Genomic DNA, 27,934 nt, shown 5'->3' on the forward strand with positions numbered 1-27,934 from the left:
ACCACCCACAGTTGACAGCAACATTTTCCACAACACAAGCAGCCCCCCTCGCACAAATATGAGGTCCACTGACGTCAAACACCAGGTTGAAGAAAGGTGAACCGCTGAGTCTCAAAACATCAACCAACTCTTCATTGTGATGGTTGTACTTCATTGCTTTGTTTAGACAGGACAACGGCGGTTATCTCAAAATACTGGTGTCCAGAGTGCGGCTGCAGACGCAGACTATGCATCCCATCACAGCAGACACAGTGGCCACAGTCACCAGGATGGCCCACCAATAAACCTGGAACGACACACAACATTAAGTCTCATTTGTTATTCTGAGTAAATGAACATGACATTGAAATAGTGCATGTGAATAGGATGTAATTGAGGCTGTCCTTGTGCACAAAGAAGTTTCTCGTCAATGGTGGAGATAATCCTGAAGGTGCTGTCAACCACAACCGCATTCCTGATTCTCCACACTCTCAGGACAAACGCACCCTCGAAAACGAGATGGCATATCTCAAGGGCCATTCCATCAATAAACTTTAACTTTAACTTTAACCCTCACAGATGCTAGTCTGTATTTTACAGAAAGTTTAGGCTCATAATGATAATTTGTATGAACATATGAAGAGTCACAGGGAGTCTAAAAATACACAACTGAACTCACCACAAGGTGAGTTGCCCTTGATCTGTAAATACACCTTGTACTCAACAATCTGTTTCTTATTTCCCAAACTCAAACTACAGTCACTGTCTATTAATCCTTCCTCGCAGGTGAAGAACCTGGGTGTGATTTTTGACTCTGAGCTGACTTTTATTCCACACATTAAGAATATCACAAAGACAGGTTTTTACCATCTAAAGAACATAGCCAGAGTCCGCCCCATTCTCTCTCGGGCCAACACGGAGATGCTCATTCATGCTTTTATCACCAGTCGTATCGACTACTGTAATGCCCTGCTCTCTGGTCTTCCCAAAAGAGGATCTCAGGTTTACAACTCTTACAAAATTCAGCAGCTCGTGTCCTGACGAAGGCCAGGAGGCGGGACCACATTACGCCGGTTTTAGAATCGCTGCATTGGCTCCGCGTGTGTTTCAGAATCAACTTTAAAGTTTTTTTTAATGTTTTTTAAATGTCTTGATGGTCTTGGTCCTTCTTATCTTTCAGAACTGCTTTTACCTTATGAACCTTCACGGCCCCTTCGCTCCTCCGGCAGAGGTCTCCTAGTTATTCCTAAACTCAACAAAAAGACTCATGGTGATTCGTCTTTCCAGTATTACGGCCCTCGCCTCTGGAACGACCTGAGGAGGAGCTCAGGGCTGCAGAGAACGTTCATGTTTTTAAGAGCAGGCTCAAGACCCACCTTTTCAGCTTAGCTTTTAACTGACATCTGTTTATTTAGTCCTAATATATGAAATATATGCATGGGAGGTTGTCCCAGGCACATTGTTTTAAATGTTGTAATCTGTAAAGCACTTTGTGATACCTTTCGGTATGAAAAACGCTTTTTAAATAAAGTTTGACTGATTGATTGATTGATTGATTGATTGATTGATTGATTGATTGATTGATTGATTGATTGATTGATTGATTGATTGATTGATTGATTGATTGATTGATTGATTGATTGATTGATTGATTGATTGATTGATTGATTGATTGATTGATTGATTGATTGATTTCAACACACTGTTGCAGAAATGGGAATAGTGGCTGCAAGGTCAAAATCAATAAAAACTATCGAAAAGTAGATGTGTCAAGTTTGATTTAGCAAAATATTGAAAACAAATACTGGAAAAAAAATCAGGTCCAGTCATAAATTACATTGAATGACAAAAAATGATTATTGTCTACTTTGCAAATACTTTTTAAATTAATGGACTCATGTTTATGAATAAACTCATATTTTTCTGTCACCTTCATCCACTCTCCTAAGTCGTCAAATTCATCCAGGTGCAGGAAGGAGTTTTTGAGTCTGGCTATAGGACCGTCTGCATCCAGCAGGCGACACACTTGGAACTTGTCACAATAGCCCTGATTGCCTGAGCACGGAGCCCCGCCCACAAGAGGCAGTGCCTTTCTCTGGAAGTGACGGGACAACACTGAGGAGGTGGTGCTGGCACATGTCTCGGGCTGATCTGCAAACAAAACACAGCCTGAATGTGTAAACTAATATTTTATTTACAATGACAATATGGCAACCTGGCCAGCCAGACTGATCACCTATCCAACACTTCACAAAGCCTTTGGTCGGGGACACAGTGCTTTCTCCGCGAGTTTTTAATGTATGATTGAACCATGGTCTGTGCAAAATATAAACATGAAAAATAGCAAATAATAATAGCAACGAAAATTGAGAAACAGCCCCATCTTCTGCCAAACCAACAGACAAATAACTGTTTCAATGACAGGTGAGAAAAAGTATGACGTTTGTTCTGGACGATAGAGGATTTGATATTGGCTTCCCCAGTGTCGCGTTACACATTTACATCTCCAGCTCCTGCTTTTGAACAGAAGGTAAGAGTGGCTGGCCAGGCTGACGTCATAGTATCCAAGATTGATCAGAAGTATCACAAATAACTATTCTCCAATCACTAGTTCTAATAAATAAACCTTGGCTAGACCCAACATGACATGAGTTGTCAAGTAACAGTTTAAATCCCTTTGTGTGTGAGTCAGATTGCACAACAAAGCCAAGGCGACATGGTGTTGTTGTCAAATGGAAAATTCAAACGTGCGTCAGTGACTCGTCGGTAATGCTCAGAGATGTTGGATGACAGAGTGTAAACACATTCCCTGCTGGGACACATGCACGTGGCGTTACCAGGCTCCTGGCAGCACATGTGGCATTTCTCCTTCATGGAGTCTCCAGGACAGTCGCATTGCTGCAGCCCGTGTCGCACACACACCGACTCCGCACACACCTGCAACACAGCCGTGACACAAACCTTTTCATATATTGGGTAAATGGAGAGACTTTACATAATTCATTTATAACACAGGGTTCCAAAATAAAACGAGGAACTGCTTTTCCTGTTTCATTCTTAGAAAAAGTATTGCTTCAGCCATTTCCAAACATATGATATCATGAACATAAACCTGAACTTTCTGAACAGATGTGTTTGTGTCCTATTCTTCCCATAAATGTGTTATTAAAGGTTCGCACACACGCGGCTCCTCAGGAGGCCAATTTTTTAAAGCTAAAACAGCTGGAGTCTATACTCTCTGAGGCATCATCAACAGGACGCAACATTGGAGAGCATTCGATACAGATTATTTGGGAACAACACATTGTCCTATAAAATATGGATTTGATCAAATGTTTTCATTTTTCTCTGGCTGTCTTGCATCATGATGTGTCATAATGCCACTGTCTTCAAAATAAATTTGTTCTTGGAAATAACAGCACTACTGCAAAAAGTAAATCACACGTCAGAAAAACTAGATAAAGTGAATTCATATGGAAATCAAGAGGCAGCAGTAGGATAGTGGGGAAAATAGTATTATTAATTTTAGTAAGAAAATAAAGAAATACACTTGAATGTTGCTGAGTGGCGTTGCCAAAATGGCCAATGCTCGAATAGTTGATAAGATTTGGGAGCAAGATGATACAGGTTCTGGAGCAACAGGTGGCCTCACCCCGTTCAGACAGACGCGTGTCCCCTGGCTGCAGATTGTGAGGTTTTCTTTGGGGCCGGGCTCAGGGCAGCGAGGGGACAGTCCTGAACACACACTCTCCTTCTGACAATCCGTCTCTTCATCACAAATATGACCTTGGGACTTAAATCCACAGTCCGGTCTGCAGCACAGGCCTTGGCTAGGACTATGGGATCAGACAAGAAATTATAAGAAAACAAAAGAAAGAACAGGGTTAGGCGCTGACGCAAACAACATAGATAAGGTGTAATTAAGAACCACATGGAATGAATCACTCCCACTTAAATTAATACACACCATAACAAGCCTACACAATGATCTCTTGCACAATACCTGCAAAGTTTATCAGGCTTCAAGCGACATTGAAGTCCTAAATGCTCTCTTGCACTGTAGCAACATGGGTCTGTGTCATTGTGGCCAATATCACACTCCTCACCTTCCTCCACAATGCGATTCCCGCAGATGGGCTGATCACTGACTGGCCAAAAGGGACAAATATGTCAACAAATGAATAGCTCTGTAAAGCCTACGTCAGTGAGACTCACCCACAAAGCAGTCGTCTTTCTTCAGGTGCAGGATTTTACTGATGCGTTTGATGCTGCACGGCGAGAACTTGTCATTGTTCTCCCGGACATCGTCTGAGGCGTGAGGAAACATCAGGTATCTCCCTTTCCCTCCCGAGGAGCCCAGGTTACCGCAATTAGTCCCCTCATCATGCTGCGGGACGAAATAGCACAATTTGTCACATTTTGAAGTATGCCAATTATTTCAAACTTATATACAATATTGTTTACAATATTTACAATATTGTAATGTAGCATTAGAAAGTAGCACATACAGGGTCATGAAGGACAGAAGGCCCCGTGCAACCTAAATAAACACGTCGGTGGCAGCAGGTGCGGTTTGGTGCAGAGCAGGAGAACATAGCTCAGTTCATAAACAACAGATGACTGACATAGCAGAACTAATCTGCTCAGGAACTCCCCAGAGGAGTAGAGTGGGAGTGGGAGGGGCAGAGCAGGGGCACAGGTGTACAGTGCGCCGTTTGCTGTAACTGTTATGTCTGACCAAAGGAGGCGGGAAAATAAACAGTGAATTTCAATGACTCCAATGACTCAGATTACATAATAAGTCCAGACATGGACATCCTCCAAACAGACCAATCAATAAAGATCAAGGTCTAGTAGGCACTGTTGCAATGACTGACGCAAAAATATGTGACGTCAAAATGTGTTTGTAAGATCCCAGCTTTTCAGAGAATTCTAGATGGATCCATCTGTTTACTGCAAAAAATACTCACAAGGACCAGAACCACCATTTCTCCTCAAACCACTCACTCATTCACAATTTAGGGGCAGTTAGCCCTTGGTTAGCAGAGCATATTCCACCACAACCTCAGAGACGCAACACGTGGCAGAATACCAGCATGTGCTTGAGGTGTTGCAGAGGTGTGGACAAGTAGATTGGAAAAGCGTCTCATCAACACTGCTGAAAAACATCTTGTGACGTGGACTGAGCAGTGTCTTTGCACATGAACGAGACGAGTCCCTCCTTTGAGGACAAGGATATGTGTCTGTTGGATGAAGAGCTGCAGTCGTTTGAGTGAGGGGTAAAGGAGGCTGAAAACGAGAGATCAGTGAGCCCGGCCCTCAACACACATGAAGGACTCCTGTTCTGTACATGGTTTGGCTCCTGGCCATTCCCGGGGCCCACTCCAGTGATGTCATTGGACCTCATGTCACCATCTGCGTCCGTGTCATTATCTGGTGAGAAACATCTGCGTCTTTTCCCCCCAAATAAAGTCTAGTTGTCTTGTTTTAATTTTACAAGAATTAATTGAATTAAGTTACAGTGTTTTAAGGTTGAAGAGTTTATTCACATTTCCTATACAGTGTTATTAATTAACCTCTTAGAGCCTCTTTATAACAAAGGGGTGACTGACCGGCGCTCCCAGACTGTGGCCGAGTTCGTGGGCGAGGGTGAGCTGCACCTGCCGTGGGGGCAGGAACTGTCCGTAGTTCTGAATCGTGACAAGGCCCGTGTTCAGCGTCGAGTACTGGCCATTTCTGAGCTTTGTGTAGGTGGAGCAGACGCCTCCCCAGTTACCTGCACACAGAGGAAATCCAAATACTTTCAACAGGTTCACTTGATTTAATCTGACACATTCTGAAGAACTAGCTGTAATTTACGAATTGTCTTCAAAGTTTTCAGTACATTTCACTGTAGATCAACATGTCCACTGAAAATGCAGGTCCCGTCACACCATTATCTCATTGCATAATTGACCTTGTGCTACTGGAAATACCTCAACTGTGTTTGTTTCTGAGGCCTTATCGACCTTGGGGCCCTGGCCGGGGAGGTGCAGACAGATCCCCTGCCCCTCTCTCTGCTGCACTGCTGAGCCACTGCTCTGCTTGTTTATTGTCTGGCTTTATGTAATGCCCAAAAACCTTTTCCCATAATGTCAAACAGCTGGACTGGTTCACATGGACACATGAGGAGGTGCAGCTCTGACCTCACCTTTACACTAACCAATGGCAAGACAAAAGCTCCACAAAGAATTATGATTTACTCATACATGCACATTTAGTTTTATTTATTTGGTCGGGACAATGCCTGTAAACACGCTACTTGTAGTCATGGGATAATTTCCACCCATTGTCCCCGCACTCGCACTCTCAAACACACTCTCACTCCAGCTGGCCTTGAGTGAGAGTGTGATGGTGAAATACTGTTTTGGAGCGGAGGGAGCTGTGCAGGAGGAAGAGGAAGGACGAGGAGCTGAACCAGTGCAGGATACCATGTTCTGAAACAGGGACAAACCCAGGAGGCGCTGCGCCATTTCAGAGGATCAGAGGAGACTGAAGGCAGCCAAGTTTCCCCTATACCACCAAAAACATACAGGTCAGGTTGGCCCACAGTGGCGGCGCGGCTCAGTGGCGGCAAACTTACTTTTAAGTGGTAGTGGAAACTGGAGAACCCAGAGGAAACTATGCAGACACGGGAGAACACGCAAACTCCACACATTGATCGAACCAGGGACCTTCTAGCTGTGAATCACTGCCCCGCCCTTAAGATACTGTATTATAGCCGCTGTCTGTATATTATTTGTATATTATTTATATGTATACATTTCTATACAGACTGAAACATGTTAATAAGATATGCCTACATATTTACATACCAAAAAATAATATTAATATCCAGTTTAGACTTAGACTAGATTATAAGAAAAATTGTTAATGCATTCAACATCTCAATAAGGGCCAGAGTATAAGCCCATACGATTCTCATGCACAGTATTTGCGCTCCAACAACACTCCCTTTCACTTTCTTGAGAGGCCAGAGTCAAACCAATCAGCCTCTGCATTTTTCAGCACACAGCCGTCTCTTCATTGGTTCATTCAGAGCACGGCTGGAGTAAGTCAGAAGTCTCAGCACTTCCCACGGCATCACGTGAAATTTTATGTAATGCATCCAGCACAATGTGATCTGCAGTGGGGGCCGCGTTTGCAAGAAGCTTGTCCGTAAAGGTATGCATGGCTGTTTCGGAGAATTAGAGTTTACTGTGAGTCATTGAGGACCACGGGAACCAGCTGTGGGCGTCTGGATATTGTTTCACAGGTGGAGCAACAAATGACGTCCTGCCTTATACTGTCGGTTGACCAAACAAAAACAAAGGCCTAACATCACATCCATTTCAGTGGCTGCCATCTCATCATTTAATTGGAGAGAGCATTGGGTCATTTTGTATATAACCAAGCTAAATCACCTGCTTTGGTATCCTTCCTGGTGGTGATATATCTGCAAGCCTACCAATCAAAAAACAAAACAAACAACCCTGCACATTGGGCTAGGTGGGATTCCCCTTTGCGGACTCATCAAGTATTCTGAATCCAGCGCTTGCAAATTTCTTGCTTTTGACCTAAAATGGCCCCCCAAAGTGCTATTCAAAGAGCTGGGTTTCCTAGAAAGAGCTCTACTTCGGAGGCTGTGCGGTGTGTTTTTTTGGCAAAGAAGGCTTTAATCCCCTCCTCCTTCCCTTTTTCCTTGCATCTCATCCACTGAAAGGACTGAAATGAAAGACCAGTATTATTAGCTTGCTCGATAAACACGGCAGGAAGAAACCAACTATTTAGATTACTTGTAGACTGTGACCATTTTAGCATGTGGGGAAATGTGTGCACAAAACTCCTACGCGTTTAAATATTTAGCAGTATTTAGCTACACTGACAACATTTGCACATGGTGATTGGACTCATCCACTGATCCCTTCTTGGGCAACGTCAACACACTTTCACATGACAAATCCAACAATACAGGGTCAGCCCTAGATAAAAATGAATGTGCCAATAACACCTCTATGGGTGAAAACAAGTGTGCGCACTGACTGCTGGTAACACCACACAGACAGATTTCCTGGAAATTTACAGTAGCCCCAAAGGGAGCAGCGCCGGCTCCAGAACAAACTGAAGGTGCATTGGAGCAGTGTTTCCCAACCAGGGGTAGGCGGGCATTTAGGTGTACTCAAGGACTATTTTGAAATAAAAAAAAATAGGTCAAACTAAACTTTATTTTGAAGGGAAACGCTATATTTTTCAGAAAAGAAATATAGCTTTGGGAGAATTTTAGGTTTATTTGGAACACAACATTGCAAATATAGATTCTCGCCTTTAAAATACACTGTGATGCAACTAAAACTGAGGGTGCAAACCTTTAAAAATGAGGTTGAAATGCACCCTTTGCACCCCTGTAGATCCAGGCCTGAAAATAAGTTATGACAAGTTCACTGTACTCTCCACTCTCAGGGGTTCAATGACCTTAACTCACGTTGTGCAGCAAGCTACAAGTTACTACCAATTACAATCACACTTTTTTATATGAAAGGATATATTTTTGTGGAAAGGTCAGCATTGGACAAATACTTTACTTTTACATTTTACTTCATATGAACACCATTTGTGAGGCAAGATATTTGGTCATTCGAGCAGCTGCAGTCACAATGTTTGCTGTATGAGTTAAATGAGCTACAGAGTAATGCCAAATCAATGTGAGAAAGGGACAATCATGTCATTCAGCAATACTTTCTCTTCTCTTTACCAGCATGATGATTTTCTTTAAACATACACATTATGATCCAGAACAAATCTACCCTGCCCTTCTGTTCTGCCAGTTGTTGACCTTTTCTCCCACCTGACGCAAACAGGAACTCACTATTGTGTAATCGTCTGTGTGGAAAACATACATGTGCTACAGTTTGTCTCCGCAGCGCGAGCAGGAATTTCACTGGTACAAAAAGGCGAGTGGCACAACCCCCACTCTGTTCCGACGTGGGACGGACGCCTTGAGGAGGTCAGGGCGAGTGAGTGATGGGGGTTGTGCGTGAGGGTGTCTCCCAATCTCTGGCTGACGGGTTCCTAAGGTCTCGGAGTTTATGGTGCTGTGGCGAAATGCCTTTGATATTTCCCAAGACTGACAATAAACCCCTGCATGTTGGCTTAGACTACGGAGTCCATATCTCCAGTCAAACATTACCCCATTTTGACGGTGGCAAGTCTCGTGATCCGGAGAAGTCACATCAGCGTCACCCACAGAGCGTCCGGGTGTTGCTCACGTGAAACATCTCCGTGCCAACGGGGCCGTGGTATGTGGCTTCCAATCGCCACTTAGGACGTCTGGGCTGGTGTTTATATTTATTTGCAAGAGGCGAAGGTTCATTAGGGCCTAATCACATGGCACTGGAGGTGGTCTGTGCTCACACCCCCGGGTTCAGCCAATCAAAGGCTCCAAATGTGTCACATGATCATTGGGAGCTGCTTAAAATTGTAATTTCCACTAATGCTGCGCCACAATCACGCACAATGAACAAAGACGGACAAGGCGTAGTTTTATGCTTACAATGTTCATTTGCAAAAACAGGTATATCTGGTTCTAAAAGTTGAGTGGATTTGATGTACTTTTTGTGTGTGTGTGTGTTTTTTTATCCATAATCTATGGGTATTTGAGAGTGGGAGGGACAGCAGCACAGCACAGTTGAACCACAGAGGAATTTTAATTGAGGATTGCGCTCACGTATTGTTTTTGTCTTCATTGGCCAAACTGTGCCTGTGTAACACGTCTGAAACGCGGCTCTTCAAGATGCTCTTTTTTTGGGCCAAAATATGAAACGTCTTAGCCTGCATCTTTGTCAACTTGCTGTAAACAAGCTGTCATCACAAAGACTTGATGAAAATGTGTAATTTTTGCATGAAATATTTTGTCAAGGGTTTTCTTTTTCTGTAGACTACATTGTACTGGAGCTGCATATGTTAACTGATGGTCACATAATTCAAGCTGATTTGGGAGCAGGGATTGTGGAGGAGTCCTGAAAGTGGTTTTGGCAAAAAAATAAAAAGTAAAATAAATGCAGCCTCACACCAACCTGGTCCACGGGGTTCTTGCTGATCTCCAGATATTTTACTTTTTTTTTTTTTTTTACAGCAAGTTTGATAATTCTATTAAAAACTCAGTAGCATTTTAGTGTGAGACAGAGCTGGCATTAAGGACCAAGGCTGAATAAAGGTGTGGGTGCAAAGTTAAAAGCTCTACTAGATGCACACAGCATGGACTCATCAGTCTATGTCAGACACCCAGCCACACCAATTATTTTGACAGTGACAAATAAAGTAAACTAAAAGGGTCCCTGTTACATTAAACTGGCCGTTATTGGTCCAGTAAAATAGTAAGTACTGTAAGTTTTATCACTATGTTATTGTGTTGATCTCAGTCTGATACTGAAAATGTGAAAATGACTCTTTAAAAATAAACACCTACAGTCTGACTGAATTAGAGACTGCATCGTTCTGTATGAATGGACTTTTACCACAGACCTAACCCTATTATTAATGTTTAAAAACAGCACAACAATGGCCTGTAGATGCTGAATAAGGTCCAAATACAGCATTTAAGTCACCATGAATTTTTTTTATTTTTTTTTTATTGATGCAGTGTAATAAACAGGGACCTTTTAAGAGCATCATCAGAGCAGAGAACTTTCACATATGCCAATAAAAGTAACCTGCAGTGTTTTTTTTGCGGTGTGTGTGATGCATGACCCTCACCGTTCTTGCCCTCCCAGGCCAGCCCCAGCACGCCGCTGTAGTCGCGGTTGGTGAGCAGGTACGACAGACAGTAGTTGCCCCAGTTGCTTTCGGAGTAGACGCTGAGCAGCTTCTCTGGCCCCATGTACAACCGCTGCAACGGGTCCTTCTTATCCTCCTCGGTCATCACCTTAACCAGACAACGAGTCAGTAATCCACATCAGTTACACAGCGTTTGAGTTATGTCACTTTGTTTTAGAGTTTTACAGTCCTACATGAAGAGACTTGACTTTGAAGTTGACCAGGTTGATCCCATTAAAGTCCACCTTGTCGTAAATGTCATTGACCGCTCGCATGTAGGAGGCGATCTAGAAGAGAAAGGGCCTCATTGTATAAACACACATACAAACTTGCACTCGCTAAGCATCATACTGGAACTCCTTTAAAGGAACAGGCCACCGTTTTTTGAGATGTTCTTACCTGAGCGTGTGTATCTGTCTGGTCTTTGTGTGTGCTCAGTCACGCAAAAAGACCAAAGATGTTGTTAGCATTTAGCCTCTCCTCCTCTCCCCTATGGGGCCAAACGGGGGTGAAGTTAGAAGCGACCAAGCTTTTCCACGTTTTCCCTATTTAAATACGGTTACGTGAGTAGTTACACGATTTAAGTATAGTTAGTAGTATATATAGTAGTTTTATAAGCAGATAAAAAGGGGAACTATTTTGTAAGGCTTAATAACACCTTAGGAGCACATAACGCCTGTTTTAAAGTCCTTACATTGGCTCCTTGTCCGTAGCCGGATTGACTTTACAATCCTCGGCCTTGCACCATCATATCTGTCTGACCTTCTTCAGCCTTATACTCCTGCTTGCAGCTTCAGGTCTTCACTCTTTGTTAGTAGTCCTTAGGACTCAAAGGAAACTGAGAAGCGATCGTACTTTTTCAGTTGCTGGCCCATCGTTGTAGAATGCACTGCCCTTGCACCTTAGACAGGCTGGGTCACTTTATGTTTTTAAGTCAGCTCTTCTAACTTATCTGCTTACTGTAGCTTTTAATTGAGTCTTTTGTGGTTTTATCTTCTTTGCCTGTTTGTATTCTTTTTACCTGTGTGCTCCTAGTTTTTACTGTGACTTTTTGCTGTTGTGTTCTGCACTTTGGTCAACTATGTTGTTTTTATATTGCATTAAAAATAAAGTTGGATAGGACTGGATTAGGAGCACTTTGACATCCACGCAGTAATATCTTCACTCTAGTGTGATATAGTACCCCTTTTATACGCTAAGAAAATCGACATGATTAATTTTATGCAACTAAACTTAAATCGTGTATCTACCCACGTAACTGTATTTAAATAGGGAAAACATGGAAGAGCTTGGTCGCTTCTAACTTCACCCCCGTTTGGCCTCATAGAGGAGAGGCTAAATGCTAACAACATCTCTGGTCTTTTTGCGTGACTGAGCACACGCGTCAAAACCAGACAGGTCAACTCATCTAAGCTCAGGTAAGAACATATCTCAGTATGGAAAAACTGTGGCCTGTTCCTTTAAGTTTACTGACGTCACTTGTTTACATTTCCACCTGACAAATACAAAACGGTTGACTTTTTACAAACATGACCGGACATGACCGACGTCTCAAATATCACATGAATCCCAACCAGCCATCCTTACAAGTCGCTCAATGTGGCGAGACCCGTTTGGAGGCTCCACGTGCAGGACCAGTCACGGGTGCCGGCCTGAGAGCATCCGGCAGGACAGCACTGCACATCCCACGCCCGCCAGGAGCTCCCATACTATAAATATTGACACCTTGGACAAAGTAGGAGCTAAAACCAGGTCAGCCGTGATTGACAACATCATTTGTCTATTTGCTTTGAGAGCTCACATCACGGCATCGCTTACACTGTTATTTTCTCACACTGCTACAAAGACCTGGCACGGGACCAGGGACAACAAGTGAGCGAGCTGAAGGTGGGAAGAGTCTCAGCAGGTGCAAAGGGAGATACCGGGACAAATAGCACGGGGACACTAACTGCGGTTCAGCTATATCGAGGTTTGGTCTGGCTGCGTTAGGTGTTGTTACTGGGGGATGAGGCAAGCACAGATGTGGAGTGGTGAGGTGTGTAAGCTCACTGAAAACAATGAACATCTGTACTGGCTTTAAATGACACTGGTTTGGATGCTCCTCTGCAAACGTAATTAAGCAGGAGTCTGTGAGTGGCCAGAGTGTGATCATGAGAAGATGTTGTACTTTTGACCCCAAAGACTGATTTCAAAACAAAAAAAAACTCATTTTGTTCTAAAGTATGTGGGATTCAGTTCAATGACATTAGAATCATATTTTGTTTTAAAAGTGCAGTCAGTCATTTCCCCAACCTTTATTAGCATTTGCTGAGTGGTCCCAGGATCGATTCCCTTGTGGAGTTCACATGTTCTCCCTGTGCTTGGGTGGGTTTTCCTCCTGACACGTTGCCCATGTTGCATTGTGGGATGGGTCAAAAGTGTGCTGCTTCTTGAGTAGTGGCCGTTTGCTTGGGGATATTCTATATGCAGTAAAACGAACAGTAGTGTCTTATTTCCATATTCATCTATTGTCTTTAGACGCCTTCGCTTGTTTTGAGTGGGTGGGATGAATTGAATGCGCACAGAACTTGCTGTAGGAGCGAGCAGAGCGTTTCACAGACCGATACTTCAGGGTCCTGGGGTTCATCCCAGGTCGTAATTAAATATAATCGCCAAGAGCAGCTCAAGCATTACTTAATACTAAAGCAGATTAAAGATTGAATGAAATCCTGGACTGGAGTATAGAAGGAATTAGCTGCACTTTAATAATAAGTTGAATTAGGTTGTGAGTGTGAGTGGTTGTGAGTGTTTAAAAATGGTTATTATTATTATTGTATATTTGTATTGATTCATTCATTAGATTAGGACGTTTCATTAAGGGCTGCTGCTTTATTCATCCGTGATGGTGTTATTGCTTATTTGTGTTTTAGTGAGACATTACAAAGAACATTTACTTCATGTTACCAGAATATGTGCAGGGAAGTGTTGATTATAAACCAATTCTTGCTCCTAGTATCAATTATAATACAACAATAATAATCATAATGGTAACACTGTAAGGCTCTAAGATTTGACGTCATTGAAATGCCACTGAGTTCAAAGCAATATCCAGGGATCAGGGTCGGAAACTATTTTTAAAGTTTGATTGGCCAATATCCTGCATCAACATTTGCTTTTGTTTTTTCTGAGAATGACAATTTGATTTGATTGCCATATTAGCCTCTATTCATGGACTCAAAGAGCAAAACACAATTCAAGGTTTGTAAACAAAGCACGCTACGCTCGAGGGACGTCCAAGGAAATCCTGTTGTGTTTTTTTATTCAACTCTGTGCCACCAATTTCCAGGAAACTCCCTCCAATTCGGACCATTAGGGCTGTCAAATGAGAACTCCTATTGTGTCGTAGGTTGTATAAGGTAATGAGAGAGAAATGAGACAATAATGTGAAGTGGTGATGTGATTTATGGTTAATTTAACACTACATGTAATACTCAAATACACAATTACCTGAGCTACTACAGCCTCCACAGACTTAAACTTCTTGAAGTACAAATGGTCAGCGTGAAAGTGGAGCAGGCAGCTGGTCTTGGTTTCATCCACTGTCCTCCTGGTCCGGCCCATCGCTGCCTCCTGTGGACAACAGAGTAATAACATGTTTGGGACAGGCAGGAGAGGTGTCCCAATACTTCGGTCACATGGCAAATCAAAACATGAGGTCAAGGAACATTAATTACACAGTCCTGAACTCATCGTGCGCTGGCAGGACATCTGCTGAATGTGTTTGGTGACGTGAAGGTGGAAATGTTCCCACTTGTGTGCTTGTTGTTATAAATGGATCCCTTTCAAGGCCACAATGTCTAATGTTGACAGTGGAAGTTGGGAACACCACCTGTATGAGCAAAGGTAAACTGATATCACAAATGCCAGACAAGGCCAATCTGCTGAACAGATCTGGAGTATGTTATGGGAAATGCCTTAACAGGAATGTTTTATTGTTCTCTTGGTGCGGTAATTTCATTCATTATCACACGACACTATTTACCAACACAATGAACGGAGACAATATAGGAACAGTCCTAAAAATGATGACCTACTTCACTCGGTGTTGGTCCAAGGCCAAGAAGCTTCAATTGTTCTGCAGCGCAAAAGCCTTCATGCCAGCTTCTTCTGGATGGTAGTACTACAAAAACAGTAAAGTGAACAAAGTGAGATGAACTTTGTGTTTTCAGCGTGTCATGCATCAATGATGTTTATTATTAGACATTCACAAAAATCAAACAATTGACCTTTTGTTTTTGGTTGATAAAGGGACACTGGGGGAAAAGTATTTGCAATCTTCATAGTCTTTGTCATACATGCTGTTTGAACCCTGTGAGCAATTCAACTAACTCTTCACCCATTTCTGACACAACATCACACGGTTCTGAGAGTACTAAGTTGCAGAAGGGAAAGTGCTTTCTCTTTTGATAAATGAACCAGTCTTCTTGAATATGTAATATGAAGAGTCAAAACCCCATTGATTATCATTAATAACTTTGCCAACATTTAGACACAAGTCACTGAAGCCACATTTTTCTGTGAAACAGTTGTTTTCTGATTTGTGTGTTATCTAGACACTACGTCAAACGGCTCTGGTCACTGAACATCAAGGCCAACACAGACAATACACTACTCCAGTCTAACACTGGGTAAAGTTTGAAGTGCCGCAGATTCTGCTGTGATTGAAAACAATAACCAGTTTAAAAACTGTTAACTAGTAGCAATACTTTAGTGATATTAATGCAGAGCTACATTTGTAAATCAGTCACATGGGCTGCTGTGTTACTCTGTAAAAATAATCTGCAACATATACTATAAGTTATGTTAATAATCAACAAAGGGCTCCCATAATTACATAATAATCCCCTTTCCTTAAAAAGACATCCAAGTGATAGTCCTGTTGAATTTTTATTTTGTGAAAACATACAGAGTTTGTATGTATGTCATCAGCAGTCCATTAGATGTATCACCACATCATAATATCGGAACATCAATAAATATATTCATCAACATATTGTTTGCAGATCCATTTTTAATAAAATTTAATTTGACCTTTATATAACCAGGAAAGTCCCACTGAGACTAAGAATCTATTTTACTGGGGAGTCCTGGCCCGGAGGGGAACTATTGTACATGTTTTTACTGGTAGGGGAAACCGGAGCACCCGAAGGAAACCAGACACGGGGAGAACATGCAAACTCCACACAGAAAGGGCGCGTCCAGGTGGCAATCGAACACAGGACCTTCTAGCTGTGAGGCACGGGCGCTAACCACTGCACTACCGTGCCGCCCGAATCATCCATTATAAGAGAAAACTCAAGCTCGGGTTCCTGAGCCTCGCAAGTGCACGTGAATAACAGTGAAACACTGCCCTCTCAGTGTAACACACAATATAGGTCTTTTGTGTCCACAGTCACAAGGTTAATGCTGAAAATCTGCATGATTTTAAAATGCATGGTCGTTATTGTTGTGAACACAATAGCTTTAAATTCCATCAGTTACAGAAAGTCACATGACGCTATAATCCCTCTCACATGTTACAGGACGAGGGTCTGGCAGTTCACCAGTGACCCATAAAACCCTACAGCCACTTTGGTTGTTTTTCTTAAGTTTTGTCTGAAATGTACACAAGTACCTCTTGTATCAAACACAGATACTTCTATACACTGTGGGGACCCCAAGACAGAAATTTGGGGCCTAAGGATTGAAATACTTCCTAATGTAATCTAACTGCCACTGACCGAATTATTAAAACATATTTTAATTCAAGATCCATTACACTCAAAAGGAGACTATTGTAGTTAGTTCCCATTTATAAAGATATTTTCTTTTCTACAAACACTTAAACACTCAGCCTTTGTGTGTGAGTGACGTAAAAAAAAACAAAAAACAACAGTTTAACCCAGACTGCGAGATTGACAGAGCACATATTAGATAACTCCTGCTGTGAGATAGTTCTTTATATTCTGAATATCCTATGTGGAGGTAAGCTCAAGCGGAATGGTTATTACTTTTTCTTCATATAGTTCCAGATTGTCATTTATATTCTCAATCACATTATTTACCTCCAAAAATAGATGTTTTGATCTGTTATTGAAGTCAATTCAAGGCATAAAACATTTAAAGTTTTTTTGACACAATAAAAATGTAATTATCTCTCTTAGGACTTTTATACCATCATTGCGTAATTAAATATGAACAAAACAGTATTCAGTACATCAAAACAAACACACTTTTCTCCTAAATATGATGCAATTGTCATAATGGAGTTCGATGGAAGCACAGTGGAAGGATGTGTCCTCAACTGCCCCTTGTTCCTTGGATTTCACGGAATTTGTTTCTTAATTCACATCCTCCACCCCACGTGAGGAAGAGAAAACCCATACCCCCTTTGTTATCTCAGAACAACAGCCGACTGAAATAGAAGAAACATAAGGAGTCTCTTCCTATCACACCAATTGTGTCGCAGAATCGCCATACACCAAATGTCTCCGCTTCCCGCTGGTTGATTTAAGCACAGGATGTAGCCATGTCATAAGACCATCTATTGTGATATAAATGTAATGTGGGGAGTAGCACAGCCCCAGTCAAAGACAAACACGGGGTCTGTTGATTTTGTGACCGCGTTTCTTGGAAAACGTCTAAAAGTGCTGGTCTTTAGACACAAGGCCAAGAACACACATTCAGCAAGTCTCACCAGTGACTGCAAAATAAAGCCTCCTCCAAAATCAGTCTCTAACACTATTCATCACCCCACCGAGAAGGCCAAATGAATCACCTTGAAACGCTTTTCTCTATGATCTTTTGCCGGATTGTCCTTACTTCACCTCAGCCCGTTGCCTCTAAAGCTACACCGAACTGAGCCACTCTTAATTTTGGCTAGAACCCAACACGCCCCCCTTGAGATAATCTAGTGCTTAACAGCGCTGCATCTGATTCATTGGTCTGCCGTGATCCGCGTCAAAAGTGAAGTGCAGAACACGGAAAGCATCTTGAGGCCGTAAGTGATGTGTGATTGATGCATGGTATGTCCGAAAAACTCTCTGCGGGAATGAGCGGGGTCGATGAAGTCAGCGGGGGGAGGTCTACTGTAAAGAATTCGTTTTTGACTGATGTTGTAATCACCAATGAGCCAGAACAGTTGGCTTGGGCTTTTGAATAACTGCTACACATGTTTCACTTTACGTGCACATTAGAGATGGCGAAAGTACGATGCTGAAAGATTATTTGGCATCAGAAAGAAAAATACTCATTCATTTCTCAAAAAAAAAACTATAAATTTTGTGTTGGTTAAAGGCACACTGCGTAACATTTTGGATTATACTGTTGCCAGAGAAACAATACCTGCTACGAATGACCAGCTCCTAAAGTTATTTTTGCAGTGGGTAATCAAAGAATATGGATGACGACCTAGCCTACTTTAATCTCATATTTGGCTGCCTTTAGTCAACATCTCCATGGAGACAAGCTGGAGACGTGCCTCCAGTCAAAGTCAAGTCTGAGGAGAGGCGAGCTCACCTCAAAGACACATTTATTTGTTCTTTTATTAGGTATTTTACAACATTAGAAATGTACATCGTAAAATAAAGGCTTGTATTATATCCTATTTATTGGGTGAAATGTTACACAGTGTGACTTTAAAGTATAAAGTACTTTTTGTATCCCGGCTACTGAACTATTTTTCCGACAAGAGGGGGCTCTGGTTTCCCCTTCCACCAAAAACATGTAAAATAGCTTCCTGTCTGAGGCCAGGATTCCCCTGAAAATAAGATTGTGCGTCTCAGTAGGACCTCCCAGGTTAAATACAGGTCTTTTATGCACCACATGGGTAGGTTGTCATGGCGAGGTGCACAATGACCAGAATGCAAAGTACGGCAGGGCAATATGGCCTAAAATCTATATCACAATATAAAAAAGAAATATCACCATAACGATATATTTGACGATATTGGTGACAACGGACAAGTTACTTCAAAATCACAGCCTTACGCCTATTGGGAACATGTATTCTTTCTCTTTTCTAGCTAATTATTCTCCTCGCGAATATGATCTACTCAAATAAGCATCCTTCATTTCATTTTACTTTTTAAGCACCTGCCCCTGCGTCTTGTGGAGCTGAGCATAACATCAGCAGCATCTCCGTCTGCGCCTGGTCCTGACTTCAGGCAAAATCAGCTGGAGTGCACATGCAAATTACATACTATCTACAACAATACAAAAATGACAACAGTATCAAAAAATGATATCAGTATGACGATATGCGATACGATCTGGGCCACCTGTGTGCAAAGGGACCAATCCAACCATCCTGATATTGGGTGACTCGCATAACTTCAGCTAACTGAGCTCCTAACAGGCAAAAACTTTACAAACTGGTAAACTGAGGGAGGAAATATTAAAACTGAGGATGCACTCTTTTGCACCCCTGTAGGACCGGGCCACTGCCATCTTCCCATTGTACTGTTATCTATCCTTACTTCATTTATCATTTCACTTGTTAATAATGTCCAAAAAGAAAATCCACTCTTGTTTATGTGTAAGTGTTACCCAGGTCATCTTCGTGGTAGATTATGGAGTGGTGGTCTGTCGGGGCGCTGCTGTATCTCTCCATTGGTTCCACATGGTAAGTGCCGTTGGACGTGTTTATGGAGCCCTCAAACTGGCCCCGTATCACAGAGCCATGGCAGGACGACCCATCTTCACCTGAAAGAAGATGGGAGAGTCTTTGAACATTTTCATTATCAGACATCAGCATAATAACATAGGAACAAAAAAATACTGTTTCTTTGAGAGGCCAAAATGTTTAAATCACCTTCTAATACTCCTGAGTATATATGGGAAAGATCAGCTGTCGTGGAACCACCTTCACTGATCACTGTGAAGTTTTGTGAAAACACTGCCGCATCTCGTCTCAGTCGCAGGCGAAATGGTCTGCATCAAACACAAACAAAAACATTTCACAGATGTAGCCGGTGGCGTGATGTCAGATCAAAGGCAGGTCGGGATACTGTGATGGATGCCATGTTTGTGAACGTCTGAATAAACAAATAGAATCTGTTCATTGGGAATTTGAAATGTTACCTTTGAAATGCAACAAAGTCCAGATGCAGCGAGGAGTCATGAGGAAGAGCAGACCTCCTGGCTCTCAGATGTCTCATGTGAAGGTCCTGTCTGTCATAGGACAGGCCATCGTAGTGTTGTATGAATGGACTGAGGCCTCGCCCAGCGCCTGAATGACACGGCACGAAAAATAAAACCTCTTTTAGTGTGTATAATGCTCATTAATAGGTATCGACACTTGAGAGCTTGCAGTTACTACTTTGGTAGACACAATCTTTTTTGATTGACAAAACAAAACAATTGATCCAGATTAAGAAAACTGCATTTGGCAATTCATTTGCAGCTTCCCAGCCACACATTCATCCATCTCTTAAATACATTGATTGATTGATTGATTGATTGATTGATTGACTAAAGTAGAGATATTGTTTCAAGAGTGGACTGAAAACCTCAATTTGAGAAAACTGGCTTTAAAGTTTTGCAACGTATGCACATGCGCAATTGCATATATCACAGCTGTGTTATTTTGGGATTAAAGAGTCCTCTCCGTTGCCTTTCATGCTACACATGGATACCAAACTTTCAATATTTGTGAAAGACGAGAGCGCGCCGGGGTCGAGTAGCTATTTCTGGGAAATCTTCGGCCCGCTAGCGCACAAAACTTGATAAAATAAGCATAGCAAAGGGTGAGTTAGTTTTGATGTCAGAGAGAGAGAAAAAAAAAAGATGTTAAGGGCGAAAACTAGCTAAAAATGTCAACTTTCCCCCTTTACCCCACTGTGTAATTTTTTTTTTCACCTGCTGCGTCTCGCCTTAACAATAATTAAGACTCACAACGCTTGTAAAGACGTTTTTAGGAGGCCGGGGTGTCTCCATCCCAAGTTTCCATCCCAGGTGCCACCTCCCTCAGAGGGGCTGAGGACAAGCGTCAGTAACATTTAATTTACACTAAAACACATCACGAAACTAAAAGAAATATGGGCCTTAAATAAGCACAGGCTAATGCTGGTGAGTTCTATCGTGTCCAAGTCTTAATTCAGCAAAATAAATATATTGGATATGCCCATGGACCCAAAAGTTAGTGGTTCGATCCCACTTTTAACAAGGACTGTGATATTATTATACTTCTAATATATTTCTAACCTTACCTGTTTGGCTGCACCATCATGAAATCTCAGGATCATCTGTTTCATTGATGTTTACACAATGCCTGTACCCACTCTGTAATTACCTGTTATTTACAAGCAAAAGTGCCAGCTCTGAACATGGCAATTAGCAAACATGCACTATCATTAAACCCCCTGCTTAGAGTGACATAACATGCATAATCAGCCATATAAAGTCTAGAATCAAAGTATATTTGAACACTATGTAAAATACTTTGCCTATGTTGGCTCTAGTGGATGCTTTTATTTGCATTCCTCAGTGAACAGGTTGGGACGCGTCACTGCTCAAATGAGCAAAAGTACCACTAGAAAGTCAACACTCACCTAAATATAGAACAGTAATTAATTCACAGGTAAAGTAGATACTGAGCAGTATAGGAAGTTTTTGAAATGGACATTTCTGTGAAATAATATGTTAAAAAAAAAAACATTTAGCCACACCTCAGGCTTAGGGTCTTCTTACTCGTCACTGAGTAAAACTATGGACTGTTGTACTGTACCGTCTTCTGTCAGAAACAGTCACAGGCATTTTAATCTTTCAGGCATTCATGTAGTCTTTTTTCTTTAAGACGATGATGATGATGCAGCAGCGTATGTGGCGCTGTAGCCCCATGTGAATTTGCTCTCGGGGACAATAATGTTTACCTCCCTTTACGTTAATCCCCTCCCACACAATCGCAAACACAACACATGCCACTCTACCTGTCACACAGTCACGGCAGTAGAGCAGTAACAGCAGCACCCAGTAGTGTCGGACCTTCATGGCCTCATTGGTGGATCCGCCGCTTCTTACATTGTCTTCTGGCCGCTGTCATGGGTCTTCCTGTTCACCCTGTTCCTTGAAGCTCTCATCTCCAGGGCTTGAGCCCGTGGCGTGAACTGGAATGCGGCGGATTCAAGCCAAGACCCAGCAAGAGATGACACACCACAGAAGGGCAAATTCAGACACGTTGGTCAGAGTCTATAATGCAGAATGTCTGAAAACATACAGTAAGTGATTGTTGATTGTTTAGGCTTCGGTTGAAAGGCACAAAATTGAAAAACTGAAGGCAAGGGATTTCCATTAGAATCGTGCTTTTCACTGACACAAGTCACAAGCCAAATTGCTTCAGGGTCAATGTAATCATTCACTCCATACTCAGGGGTACATTTAGCCAGCCACACCTGCCGTTGGGTCAGCTGATGGTAGCGTGGCTGCCAATGTGTGCCATCAAACCCTCCAACCACGCCCTCACACAGACAACCTATATTTTCCCAACGGTCTCTCATCCACTTACCAGGCCCAACCCAACTTAGCGTCCGAGATCAGATGAGATCAAGCGCTCACAGTGTGGTATTTAAACACGCACTGCACATCAAATCAAATCAGACGGAAATTGTTCAGGGGTAAATGCTCTCTATCGATAGAACCACAAAGACCTCAGGCTTCATCACATGTGCGTCTTTCCGAACATTTGGACAACTTTATTGGGAATTATGCATTTCTTACCTTGACTTGGACATATACAGAGAAGGATTATCACAAAGACCTTGTTTCAGATTCGATTTATCGTCGTCTTTTGCTGTAACTTTCCAACGCGTGGCTGCATGTAGACAGTCCATCAGTGACAACAACACCTGGTCATCTTTTGGATGCCCAAAGGCCCCACTGCTGACTTCAATCGTTTTTATGTGGCTGCAACTCTGAGGAAGCACGTTCTTCTGCCTCGCTCAACTAGCGGTGAGTTTACGCGTCGTTTGCCGCGGGCAGCGCCAGGTACGTCGGCGCGAGATTTCAGCGGTAAACCGTGGCTTCTAAAATGTTTACGGTTAACCTACCGTGTCCTTTTATAATCGTGGTAATCATTACGATTAATCTTGACATTCCGACTTTCACTGCATCATTTTGTTACATACAACAACACATGTATTGGAGCCAATTACAGACAAATAATGAAGTGCAAAATATTGGTGCAGAAAATACTGTAATAAATGATTTTACGAAAAAAGCAGGAAAATCACAGTAAACATCATAATATACAGAAGCATTTGAGCAACAATAAATATGAAGTACAACACAAATAGCCAAACTAAAATGTCTCCGTAGCTGAATGAGTCTATGAGTCAGATTGTTCATTATTTTTGAATGATATGTTCTATTTATTGAAATTGAATCAAGATCAGTCAATCTCAATAATTCTCATGGGAGTTTATAATCGTTAGGAAGTAACAGCACCTACAGTTTTGGAGTTTAGATGAGACAATGGAAGATTTTGGTGAGTTAAATGTTATTGTTTGAGCTGAGGTTTGTATTAAAGGTCTGTTCATGAATCAGCTACATGTATTTATATTTAGTATGAAATAATGAAATCAAATCGAAAATTACAACAAAAAAGATAAATTGTTTGCAATATCATCCCGCCTTAATGTTGGCATTGTGACAGGCCTAAGTAAATATAAATAGCCTAAAGGTAATGTTCAAAGAGCAAACTTACTGCAAAGTAAATAATCATTGGACTATGATTCATTCTTTACGATTCTCCCACAAGAGTGACCTCTGTTCGGGCTGAATATTGTGGGCGGGAGAAAGAGTTAGGAAGAAGGAAGTTACATTATGCATTATGTTCAAGGGTGATATAAAAGTTTAGATGAGGAAGTATTACATCAGTGGAGGAAAACGTTGAAGTCGAACAAAGGTTTTCTTCTTAAAATAAACAAGGACATTTATCTCCTGAGGTTATTCAGTGGAAAACCGAAGTCATTCAGTAATTTGAAAGTCCTACACATTTTTACAAATACTGTCTCAAAGTATTCAGATGACACTGCAGCCAAGTAGCGCAACATTTTGATCACTCTCTTGAATTGTAATAATGATATACTTTATTTATTTTACTAAATAATTTCAACCAAAATTCGGTGGAAACTTCTTCTAGAAACACAAAATCAGGAAATGGAACTTGATTAGGAAAATCTTGACAAAAAGTTACAATGTCTTTGTTTAAGGCTCTGAAAAAAATGAATAAATCTCGTCACATGAAAGATCGCATATATAAAGTGGGAACTATATGTTCACATACAGTATACTAAAAGACATATTTGCATTTTTTTCTCACTGTCTGACATGAAACCAGAATGAACTTTTTTCTTAAAGTTAAGTAGAATTAAAAAATATATTTCTAATTGTCTAATGCCAGATAAATGAGAGATAGAATTTTCTACACAATGTTTTATTACATTTTACAAAACCAAACCGTTTACATACATTTCATTGATATTTGGTAGAATTGCTTTTGAACTGTGTAACTTGTAACGTTTTGGATTTCCTTCCACAAGCTTCTCAGTTTTGGTCCATTCCTCCAAACAGAACTGATTTAACTGAGCCACATTTGTAGCCACCCTGGTGCACATGCCTTTTCAGCTCTGCCCTTACATTTTCAACTGGATTTTGATCAGGACTTTGTGACGGTCACTTCAAAACATTGACTTTGTTTTCCTTTTGCCATTTTGCAACCAGTATTGGCCATATGCTTAGGGAATTGTCCATTTGGAAGATCCATCTTCACCCAAGCTTTAACTTCCTCGCTGATGTCTTGAGATGTTGCTCCAATATTTCCACACAGTGCTCTTTCTTCATGATGTCATCTAATTTGTGAAGTGCACCAATTCCTCCCGCAGCAAACAGCCCCACAGCATGATGCTGCCACCCCCGTCTTTTAAAGTTAGGATGGTGTTCTCAGGTTTGCAAGATTCATCCTTTTTCCTCCAGACGTGACAATGGTCATAATGGCCAAAAATTATTATCCTTTTTCCTTCAGACCACAGGATATGTCTCCAAATATTAAAGTCTTTATCCTTTTTTTATCTGAAAACTCCAAACTGTCTTTTTTGTGTTTCTTTTGGAGTAAGAGCTTCTTCCTGGAAGAGTTCCCTCTCAGCGGTACAGGACTTGTTTCACTGTGGATAATGACAAACTCTTACCATGTTCAGTATCTACACCAGGTCTTTTGCATTTGTTCTTGGGTTGATATTCACATTTTAGACACAGAACGTTCATCTCTGGGACACAGAACCCGCCTTCTTTCTGATCTGTATGATGACTGGACATTTCCATCATTGTTTTAACCAATGAATCTGATACCGTCAAGTGTCTTGAAATTGCACCCAAGGATGAACCAGACTTGTGCTTCCAATGTCATGACATCGTTATCTGGGCTTTCCCTTAATTGTTTAAAGGTATAGTAATCCCTTTTGGTTTTGTAAAAAGTAGTAAAAAATTGTGTAGAGAATTCTATCTCTCATTATTCTGGCATTTGACAAATAGAAATATATATTTTTTTTAAATTCTAATGGTTCTAAAACAAAACAAAAAAACTTTGATTCAGTTTCATGTCAGACAGTGAGGAAAAAAATGCAAATGTGTGTTTTTATGAAGTGTATGTAAAAATATGGTTCCCGCTGTATATTGCGGCTTCTTAGAATATTCATATGCCGCCCATACTGTGATAAAGATAATTTGCCAAGATATTGTGCAGCCCTACAGAAAAAGCTCAATCAATATATGCTTGTGTCTTGCAGTGTTACAACTGAAATGGCCTGGGTGGGTGCCACGGTCCAAAAGTTTTAATTCATAATCAAATCTGTCTGACTTGTAGCCAAAATAGCTCCCTGCATGTCTTGCACATAGTATCATGTTCACCTCTGACCCAGCTGACTGGACGCCCAGCCCCAGGTTAAGTGCCTGAGGACAGCTTTTTGGCTTGGGTCATGGACATACTACGACTCGCATAGGCCAATGTTTCCCAGGGTTGCTTCTCCTAACCTCCCCCCTCTATTTAATCATCCACTGCCTGCCGCTCCCCCAGAACCCTTCTTTCTCTGCTCGGATTGGCTGGGACATGATCACCCGGACCCTGGATCGATGACTTCACACGGTTAGTCCCTCCCCCTTCAGAGTAGGATATGCACCATATGGGAACTACATTCCCATATGGTGCTACTCTTCACTGCATGCTCAGGAGGAAATTCAACACCTACATGTGGCCTGCATTTCTCTGTGTCCAACACTGCTCTCAACTTTACCATGAAGTCGCACCTACTCAAGCTTTTCTAAATTCACTCTTTTGACTTGGAGTTCATGAAATTGTCAAGAAGCATAAGATCTCAAATAGAGCAAGTGGAGAAGTTACTTGAGGTCAACGACACCACACAATGAATGGCCTGACAAAAAAGAAAAAAAAGAAGCATGCTTTGTTTTATGAAATATGGCATAATCTTAGGCTTTCATCTGCAATTTTCTCTACACTGCATATTTGAAGCAATTCCAGACTTGATGACAGAGTGAACCCCCCAAACACTTAAATCTTAAATTTCCTTTGAGCTTTGTATAAATCTCCTGAATGCGAACATCACAAAGACATTATGTTGCTGTAGGCCTGTCTGTGTCGAAACCATTCCCCGTCTCGGCTGGGAATGCGTCCATGGAAGATTATTATCATTTTTGGACGGGGTTTCGAACTGTATCTAATGTGCAGAGTTTCAACCCGAGCATGATGAAGAAGAGACACCTGACATGGCAGAACTTACCCATGGAGCAGCATTTTTGTTAGGAAGATCGCTTGTTGACTGGTGTGAGCACAACGGCCACACAAAAATAACAAATAATGACATTCATGACAGGGGAGTACCTAATGTGGCAAATGAGTCTGTTTATAGTTGTGTTTGAGACTAATTGGAAGGAACACATACACTGACACCCAGCATGACCCTACAAATGTCTGGCATCTATAGGCCCCACACAAAGGCTCATGGGATAATGAGTGCATCTGAAAGCCCCTTCAGTGCAGGTTCATGGGGCTATGGGAATTATCAAATCAAACCGTTCTGCTGACATACCCAAATCTTAACCCCTTGCCAGACCTGACCCATTTCACAAAGAGGCACGGCCCTCTCTCCTAACCCTATTCTTTAGGTCCAGCGCCCGGACAATATGCCGTCTGTGCCACACTCTATAAAGACTTCATTGTGCTCCAGTCTGGGCATAGATCTTGGGCCAGCAGATGATATTCAGAACTGAGGGTTTATCCTCATTTGATATCTTTATTTATACATCCAAACACAGGTTGAGGCCGTAGCAGAGTAATTAAACTTAGTGATGAACATAAGAGTTGCCATACAACATGAAAGCTTACGGTGAAAAAAGTGCTATTAGCTGAAGAGTCATAAAGCGAAAACATTAGAACTCTAGAACTAAACTAACTTAAAAGAGGAAACTGGCAAATGACCATTCACAGCACATTGCTGCCCTCTGCAGATAGAAGTTGAACATTAAATTCAATACCATGACTATCTGTATTTGTACATGTTTCCATCTGGGGCCATTTGTCTGCTGGATATCAGCCATTTGCTTTCCCTAAGATTTTAGTGCCTTTCAGGCATAACCTTGTTTTTCACGGGCTTGAGACTGGCACAAAAGATTACATAGACCTGTGAGTTTTGTGTTTGAATTTAAACTTTTTTTTGGTTTTCTATATAAAAATTGTTGTATGTGCTCATTATTATAGAGCCAAAACCTTTGTTGAAATGCAACAAAAGTTGCAGCTGAGGTCTTGGTACACTCAGATCGGGACAAATATTTGACTGGGCTTTGGTCCACTGTGAACCGTTATCTGTGAACTTCCGAAGAAGCACAGTGGGGTGATGAGTCACAACAGACTCCTGTATCATTTGGACCAAGGACAGGCCGCTGGCAGTTACCCAAAACAACAGATCAGGCGAGGACAGAGCAGCACACACTGCACGTCTTAATAACACAGAGTGATACAACCTGTTCAAATCACGATGTGAAGATTAACCAGCGTTTGACAGCATTGCGTCTGCACAGACCAACAGCCTTGAGGAATACG

General features: G+C 41.7%; 1 protein-coding gene across 1 annotated transcript; it reads right to left on the bottom strand.

Annotated features, from left to right (window-relative positions):
- Window positions 1–48: 48 nt before the first annotated feature.
- LOC306977154 (disintegrin and metalloproteinase domain-containing protein 10) lies at window positions 49–21,824 on the bottom strand. The gene is made up of 15 exons (XM_079575342.1): window positions 21,756–21,824; window positions 19,909–20,056; window positions 19,640–19,758; window positions 19,375–19,530; window positions 14,883–14,968; window positions 14,296–14,418; window positions 11,004–11,096; window positions 10,750–10,918; window positions 5,592–5,755; window positions 4,195–4,366; window positions 3,983–4,127; window positions 3,632–3,815; window positions 2,817–2,916; window positions 1,910–2,130; window positions 49–286 (listed from the first exon to the last, which is right to left on the bottom strand). Exons 1-15 carry the CDS (start codon window positions 21,814–21,816, stop codon window positions 182–184), a joined length of 2,046 nt encoding a protein of 681 aa, XP_079431468.1. The 5' UTR covers window positions 21,817–21,824; the 3' UTR covers window positions 49–181.
- Window positions 21,825–27,934: the final 6,110 nt, after the last annotated feature.

Source organism: Gobius niger, assembly GCF_951799975.1.
Source record: "Gobius niger genome assembly, chromosome: 17".
In the NCBI taxonomy this organism is placed as follows: Eukaryota; Metazoa; Chordata; class Actinopteri; order Gobiiformes; family Gobiidae; genus Gobius; species Gobius niger.